The sequence below is a fragment of the Hoplias malabaricus genome, chromosome 1 (genome assembly GCF_029633855.1).
Source record: "Hoplias malabaricus isolate fHopMal1 chromosome 1, fHopMal1.hap1, whole genome shotgun sequence".
NCBI classification, from domain to species: Eukaryota; Metazoa; Chordata; class Actinopteri; order Characiformes; family Erythrinidae; genus Hoplias; species Hoplias malabaricus.
The window spans coordinates 2,286,819-2,295,331 of NC_089800.1; the positions used below are offsets into that span (position 1 = coordinate 2,286,819).

The window sequence follows — 8,513 nt, forward strand, 5'->3', positions numbered from 1 at the left end:
CCTATCCTGGTTCAGTACGTGAGGTACAGAGAGTTCTCTGGTGCTCAACGAACAACACTGAACCATACTGTAAAGACCCACCGTATGTTTATGACAGTGACTCTTCCACTGCTTCAGAAGGCTTTGAGTTTGTTGGAGACAAAACATCCAACTGTACTTTATTAATCAGAAATGTACAGTTCACTCACTCTGGAGGATATAAGTTCAGATTCATGACTAAAGACAACAACTATACAGGTCTCCCTGGAGCGACTCTTAACGTAACAGGTAAATATTAATATTGTAATAAAGCTTTACATTATTAATCTAAAATAAAACCCTACCTTGTGCTTCCACTCAGTGGCCACTTTATTAGAAACACCCCCTGACTGTACCCCCTCTGTTTACCAGACCCCCCTTCATCACTGATCAGTTTCTGAACACAGGACCATTCTCTACAAATACTTTGGTAGTTCTCAGCTCCACACTGACACTGACATGGCTTTGTGTGTGTGTGTGTGTGTGTGTGTGTGTGTGTGTGTGTGTGTGTGTGTGTGTGTGTGTGTGTGTGTGTGGTTTTTACTGCGGAGTTGAGAATGGTTCATAAACCAAAAATATCCAGTCAGGAGCGGCTCTGTTGTCAGGAGCTGGACTCTGATGAAGGGCTAATGACTGGACGAGACACTGTCATTAATCAGAGAGGGGTTTCTGATAAAGTGGCCAGGCAGTGTGTGTGTGAAAGACAGAATACTGTAATGTGGTAATGAACTCTTACCCTTCGTTTCCTCATGTGACTCCTGTCCACTCTCTGAAAGCTCTGGAGCTGTGGATGTCCAGTTCTTCTGGAGACCGGACTCTAAAGGAGGGAGACTCTGTGAATCTGACCTGTGCTGTGAACTGCACTCCCAGCTCTCCACAGTTCGTCTGGTTTAAGAACGGAGAGCGTTTACCTGAGTCAGGCCCTCTGAGGAAGACTGGTTCAGAAAAGCTAGTTGTCACTGGGTGTCTGTCAGGACACAGAGAGGAATATCTTTCACGCTGTATTATAAAACACACGTACAAAGGTAAGTAAGGAATAGCAATAAACACAGGTGCAGTTTAAGGCAGGTGACAGGTGAGGATATGATTCTGAGGAAAACACAAAGGAAACAGGATTATAAGTTTCTATACAGTATCAATAGCCCAAAGTATTAGCTGCTGTAGCTTCACAAGCTAACGTCAGTATTTACTAACTACGACATGTACAACAGATAATAGCTAACACAAACACGTAAAAATACACACTAAACTACTAGCGTCAAACAAATGACCAAAACAAACTCTGACTAACTAACACCCTGCTGTTCAGGATACGTCTCTTTACATCGATTAAACACGTTATCACACACAGCAGGATATTCATGCTTTAAACTAAGAGATATTTTACTAAGTATTAACTAACATTCATATTCTATAAAGGTTTATGGAGAGAACTTACTCTATCTTAAGGAGAAAGGGACAGAAATAGGAGTCTGTACTGTGCTTCTGGCTGCTTCTAGCTGTGTGTGAACATGCACAGATTGTAGCCCAATAATGGAGTGCTGACCCTGCACTACCTTCATGATCAGGCAGGTCAGTATATGGCCCATAGTTCATCCTGATTGGTTAGACACTGACACTGAGCTTTTTTACACAGCCTCCGTTCTTCACCTCCGTAATCTGACTGTGGGGGATTCTGGGAAATATTCCTGTGCTCTGAAGACAGACGAGTCCGTACGATCAGAACCAGTCCAGCTGAACATCGGAGGTGGGTCAAACAGCTCAGAATAATGTCTTACTGCTGCTGTCAGTACTTTACTTCACTTTAATTGATGAGCTCTTGTTCTATCTCAAGGCCTTTCGATGACAGATGCGTCAGGTGTTTGTTCTTCATCAGGTTTCACTTTGTTGATCTTGTTTATTTTTCTGGTCATTGGAGTAGTGCTGGTCTTATTAACCCTTACCATCTTAGCTGTGATTTACAAAAGGAGGTGTGGCTAAACGTATTTTCATAAATTACAGTGTTTACCGTCTAAAAACACACACATTTTTAGGTACATTTCACTCAGTAGTGAGTCCATTTAAAGTTATCTACAAAGTAGGTTGGAATATCTGGAGTTGAAATGAATCACACTGACACCTAGAGGCCTGGGTGGAGCAGAGTCTCTTTACCAAACCAGTTCCAAAAAAGGATTCCCCCAGGTATGAGCAGGGGTGTTTGTCCAGGCCCCGTGCCCCACACACCCTCCCACCCTGGTTTTACTAACAAGCATAAATAGACAAACTGATATTAATTATTAATCCTGATATTACACTGTAACGTCTGTGGTGGAAAATTGTGACAGAAATGAAAAACTGAGTCTCTGAGTGGGTATCAAAGTGAGTAACAAATTTATTGGAGTAAGAACATGCAATGCATAGATCCTTCTATACTCCTTCTTCCCTGCAACAGTTTCTCAAAAAGCCTTTATACCCCTAGCCCCTCCCTAATTATACAACATCTATCATTCTATTGTCTCATATGGCCATGAACAAAGTTACATTATGTAGGTGCTCATTCTGTTTCTAACTATCTGTGATGTTCTGACCCATTTCGCTCCCAGAGTCCCCTTCCAGACCGTTTCAACTAGCTTCAGTTCTCTCAACTCAGTACGGAGAGGAAGTGAACTGAAGGTCAAGATGTGCCAGCACACCGTTATCTGACACACATACACACATAAGCCTGCTGCCTTCACAGAGTGTTCAAGAAGGGAAAACAACGTTAGTCACACAAGCATATATGGCTTTTGCTGATATAGATGAAACTAACAATCCCTTTAATTTATTATGAATCATTTCAATAAACAAATTCCATCACACGAGTAAGTAACATTATATTTAAAAATATTAAATGTAATTGTTACTGAAATTCTCAACAAATGGTTTCTTGTGAGGTTTTTAATCACCTGCTTTGGAGATCTCACCTTGTCTCGCAGGTTCCACTGCATCAGAAAAGAAAGAAGTGCCTGCTCTTCTTTTCTCAGGGACTGTGGCTGCTCCTGGAACTAACACTGTGCATTTTATGAGTTAGTTTCTGAGCGGAGGTGAACTTTATTGGGTTATGAAGCACAAATGCTGTCTGTTATACTTGTGATTTTGCGTCAGAGCTTGTCTTTTATATAGATACAAATATAGATTGTTAGCTCCACTTTCTCTTGGTCTCTCTCTCTCTCTCTCTCTCTCTCTCTCTCTGCTCCTAACATGTTCTAATCTAATTTTGTTTTCATTTTAGCGAGGTCTGTACCGCTAACTGCTCCCTAGTCAACAACACAGGAATTAGATGATCGTTTTGTGCAGGACGTTCAAACCGCTTTTGTTTTCGAGGCTGGGGTTTCAGTGAAGGGGGACTGGAGAAATGAAATAACACAGCACAGAGATGAACAGAACGTAGGATGAAAGACAGGGTCTGGTATCATAATTTCTATTATAATAGACAGTATAATATAATATAAGAATATGAGACCCACTGTAAGGAGCATAAACCGGTTTATTTAGGGACAATTAAAACTCTGATTCTGCAACTCTGACTTTCTCTGTAGAAATCACAAAAAATATTTTCTCATAAACTGTTGCTGCTTTTAATATTAATGTATATTTGAACTTGTTGTAAAAGGCTTTAAAGCATTTCTAAGTATCTCTTCATCAGCTGAGGTCAATGTGGAAATGTAAATGTGATTCTGTGATGGTCAGCAGTGGGAGACTCTTTCTCATGTTTCTGGTCACAAACTTCTTCTTTTAGAAAAAGTTTCATCATTTTTAAAAGGACGTCTTCTTTAGCCTCAGTGTATTTTACAGAAACAGAGCTGAGTTAACACACACACACACACACACACACGCACACACACACACGCAGTTATACACTCACTACCTCAATCTGTGTTTAATGTTAAATACCTCAATCCAGTTAATGTTCAGCAGAGTCCAGGGGAATGTCTTAGAACCTCTATCAGCACAGGAACTGAACTTCTGTTAATCTTCACCCTCCTCTCCTCTCTGATTCTTCTCCAGGTGTTTTCTCAGACTCCAGTGAATGGGGGGTGAATTACTCTGAGCCGATCTGTGCTGTGAGAGGCTCCAGTGTCAGTATCTCCTGTACTTATTCCTATCCTCAATCACATGTGGTACAGAGAGTTCTCTGGTGCTCAGGGAAATCAAACAACTGTCATGACCGAACATACTCTCCCACTGCTTCAGGAGAGTTTCAGTTTGTTGGAAACAAAACATCCAACTGTACTTTATTAATAAGAAATGTACAGTTCTCTCACTCTGGAGGATATAAGTTCAGATTTATAACTAATGACACCAATGGCAAATGGACAGGTGAGCCAGGAGTGACTCTTGAAGTGGGAGGTAAATATTAAAATCAAAAAAAAAATTTTAATCCCTGCCTTCTGCTTCCACTCAGTGCCTACTTTATCAAAAATACACACTTTGACTGATGACCACCTGTTTAACAGACACCCATTCACCACTCGTCACTTTCTGACTTCTTCAGTGTTATTGCTGTACTATAAACGTATCTGTAAATACAAGAGAGGGGTTTCTGATAAAGTGGCCAGGCAGTGTGTGTGTGAAAGACAGAATACTGTAATGTGTTAATGAACTCTTACCCTTCATTTCCTCATGTGACTCCTGTCCACTCTCTGAAAGCTCTGGAGCTGTGGATGTCCAGTTCTTCTGGAGACCGGACTCTAAAGGAGGGAGACTCTGTGAATCTGACCTGTGCTGTGAACTGCACTCCCAGCTCTCCACAGTTCGTCTGGTTTAAGAACGGAGAGCGTTTACCTGAGTCAGGCTCCATTCTTCACCTCCTTACTCTGACTGTGGGGGATTCTGGGAAATATTCCTGTGCTCTGAAGACAGACGAGTCCGTACGATCAGAACCAGTCCAGCTGAACATCGGAGGTGGGTCAAACAGCTCAGAATGAAGTAAATCGGGGTTCTCAGACTTTCCCACTGATTTATCACTAGAACACCTCGACCAAGCAGTAGATCTGTGTCACTCCCTTCATCAAACAGCTTCAGAAACAGGTTTCCTCTGAGACACGGGAAGCTCCACCTCTTCTTTAGCCACAAATTTACTCCAGCTCCTGTTCTAACTGGATGATTTTTTCATTTCGGGTCGATCTGGTGTTTCTCCTCCATCAGGTTCCTCTTTGTTGTTGATGTTCACTGCTCTGGTCATCGTTGGACTGATGCTGTTCTTACTGACCCTGACTGTCTTAGCTGTGATTTACAAAAGAAGGTGGGGTTACACATATTCACATAAATTACAGTGTGTACCGTATAAAACTCTAAATGATCACAAACATTTTGGTTACACTTTAATCACTGGATTTGATTAGAGACACTTTCATAAATATAGAGTTGTACTGAAATTAATGAAGCATTTAAATAATTTAAATATATTTTTTGAGATGATTAGCTCCTCTAATAATGGATCTACAAAACGATATGTGTTTAAATGTCATATTTATGTAAATGAAGTCATTTTTTAATGAGCTGTATGGGAACACTCTTTCTGCTGTGATTCTGACGGTAAACTCTTCTGCGTCTCACAGGAAAAAGGCAAAATCTCAAGAAGAAAACAAAGGAAGTGGCAAGAAAACTCAGGTCAACTCCTCAACTCCAGTCTGAATCAGACACATTTTAACTGATGATTTCTATTTATTTCTATTCAGTTTAATATCATTTCCTCCTGTGTGTGAACTTTAATGAGAGTAACTATGAATTAATAAGAGCAGGAGTGTTTTATCTGTAGAGGATGTGTTAATAACTTTTGATCAGAGGTGTAAAGACGTATCATTTACTGCAGTTTAAATCAGACCGTTAATCCAGCTTTGGTTTTGCAGGGTGAAGAAAGCACAGGTGGTGAACAAACTGAACATCTGACTGACCAAGTTTCTCCACCAACTCAAACCCTGCCGCAGGAGAGGGACCAGACTTATGCCTCTATTAACATTGATCACAAAAAGCCTAAAAAAGGGTAAGCACCAGTTCTATATATATCTGGAAATTTCAGTTGTAAAAAAGAGCAGATTGGACTCGCTGTTTAATCTCAAATGTAATCTATATTATGGGAATCAGAATCAGAATCGGGCTAGCAATAACCTGATCTGATAACAATTAGCAAGACTAGCCTAGCCTTGTACATAGCAATATAAATAAAATACCCAGCTAGCTACAAAAATGCTCCTCTAATAGTAGATATACGGCTTTAAATATCTCTTATTTCAGTGAATGAAGCAGATGTGTATTTTTAATGAAACGAATGAGATAACATGATTATTTTAGGGACTGTTAGTTCCACTGTGTATTTTACCGTGAACTCCTCTGCATCTCACAGGAAGAAAACAGAAGCTCAAGAAGAAAACAGAGGAAGTGACAAGATAAACCAGGTTTGAGCTAATTGTGTGTTTCCAAGCTCAAATTCTCAACTCCAGTTTGTATCAGACACATTTTAATGGATGATTTCTATTCATTTGTTGAGTTTGAAAATATCATTATTTTCCCTATATGTGAAATTAAAATAATAATAATTATGATTTAACATGAACAGGAGTGTTTTATCTGTTAACATCAGAAGAGGTACTTTTAACCTGAGGAAACTTAGTGCTTAGCATTAACTGCAGACTAAATCAGACCGTGATTAGACTTTAGTTTTGTAAGTTGGAGGAAACACGTTGTGGACAAACTGAACATCTGACCAACCAAGTTTCTCCACAGAGTGACACCCTGCTGCAGGAGGGGGATGTGACTTACGCCTCCGTTACCATTGATCACAAAAAGCCTAAAAAAGGGTAAACACCACTTCTTTATACATTTGGAAAATTCATTTATAGAAATGAGCAGGTTTGATAAAGCGGAGTGTTGACTTTCCTTCATTATTCTCTGTTCATTCTCTAAATTAATCTCTGTATTGTCAACACAGTCAGAAACATGTTTTAGATCCACATTCAAGACATTTGTCTGTGTTTACACATTAGCTCACAGCACACGGTAACAGACATTATTAGCAACACACGCTAATAAATTATTCTTACTATTATGCTTTATATTAAATTTCTATGTGATTACAGGCCTTCCCATCCAGTGCAGCAACAAGAGGATGATTCAGTGATCTACAGTGCAGTGGTCACAAGATCCGTTAAATAGAAAAGAAATGGAGTCTATTATGTTTAGCCTGGTTTCCTAATTTCACTGGCTGTGTGCTTGTTATTTCACTTAGAAAAAAAGAGCTGTGTGTTTATATTTAGAAACCTTTTTTGTTGAAAGAATTATTCCTAAATAACTTCTGTACAACTTCTAATTCTGTATTTTTAACTTTATGATATATTCCTCTTTCTTGCTACTTACTATGAGGTGTGATTGAGAAAGAAATAGCCTTAAAATATATTGTATTTGTAATCGTTAAACTATTCTTCTTCCCCTTGAAGTGTTTCTGAGGGGTTCTTATCTGCTATTCTTACTTCTTCTTGGTTTTACACAAAAACATTCATGTAGAAGAAGAAGAAACACATTTAATGATCCCCTTAGCTTCTCCGGATTTGCCCCATAGGTGTAGTAGTGAACACACAAACACACACTAGTGAGCAATTCTTCATATATATATATTTAAAAGGCACTATAGCATTGAGACTGCCAACCACATAGTAACAAAAGGAGTATGTTTGTGTGTATGATTTTGGGGAACAGAGAGTTCTGTTTCTGAGTGAATAGAATGAGCTACACTTGACAAACAGTCGTTTTTATAGGTTTTTTAATACTCACGCTGTAATCATCGCCATGGCAACAGCGAGGCGACAACGCAGGCACAGAATCCAAAAAATAAAAAAATAAATAAATAAAATAACACACAGCAGTAAAAGTGGTTAATTTTAAAAACAGCGTTAATAAGTTGAGTGATTTACTCATTTTTAATGGTTTAGGCTCCACATAATGTAAAGATAATTTTTATTAATTGTAGTCACCTTCATTCAAAACTACCTCATTTAAATGAATAAATGTAAAAATGTGGCAACACAAATGAGTTTATTTGAATATGAATACGAATTATTTATTATATTTATATATTATATTTATATTAACATATAGTGGATATATTAATTACGTTTTCATGACCAAAGCATATTTATGGATGGATTTATTTTATTTATGTGTACATTTATAAACACTCCTCCTCTATAACACTTTTGGTGTCACTCTTCAGGTGAGAAATTATAATTATTGTTTTTGTTGGTCATTCTGAGACCATTTTATTCTGTTGGAATTGTTTCACATTTATTAACATTAGTGTCTCAGAAAAAGTGCCAAAAGTGCAGTTTTACACACATCTCACCACACACACACACACACACACACACACACACACACACAAAACAACACAGCCTAAATACACACAGATCATACATATAAACACCATAAACTACACTGACTTTAGCCCCAAAATATAAACGTCCTGGACGACACCATAATAT

The 8,513-nt window shown here is 38.6% G+C and overlaps 1 protein-coding gene across 1 annotated transcript; it reads left to right on the forward strand.

The window, feature by feature from the left end:
• Positions 1-212: 212 nt before the first annotated feature.
• LOC136705089 (carcinoembryonic antigen-related cell adhesion molecule 2-like) lies at positions 213-7,998 on the forward strand. Its single transcript, XM_066678315.1, has 10 exons — positions 213-267; positions 795-1,043; positions 1,655-1,765; positions 4,687-4,941; positions 5,185-5,281; positions 5,598-5,649; positions 5,889-6,022; positions 6,383-6,434; positions 6,763-6,836; positions 7,116-7,998. The coding sequence occupies exons 1-10, from the start codon at positions 213-215 to the stop codon at positions 7,189-7,191; spliced, it is 1,155 nt and encodes a 384-aa protein (XP_066534412.1). The 3' UTR covers positions 7,192-7,998.
• Positions 7,999-8,513: the final 515 nt, after the last annotated feature.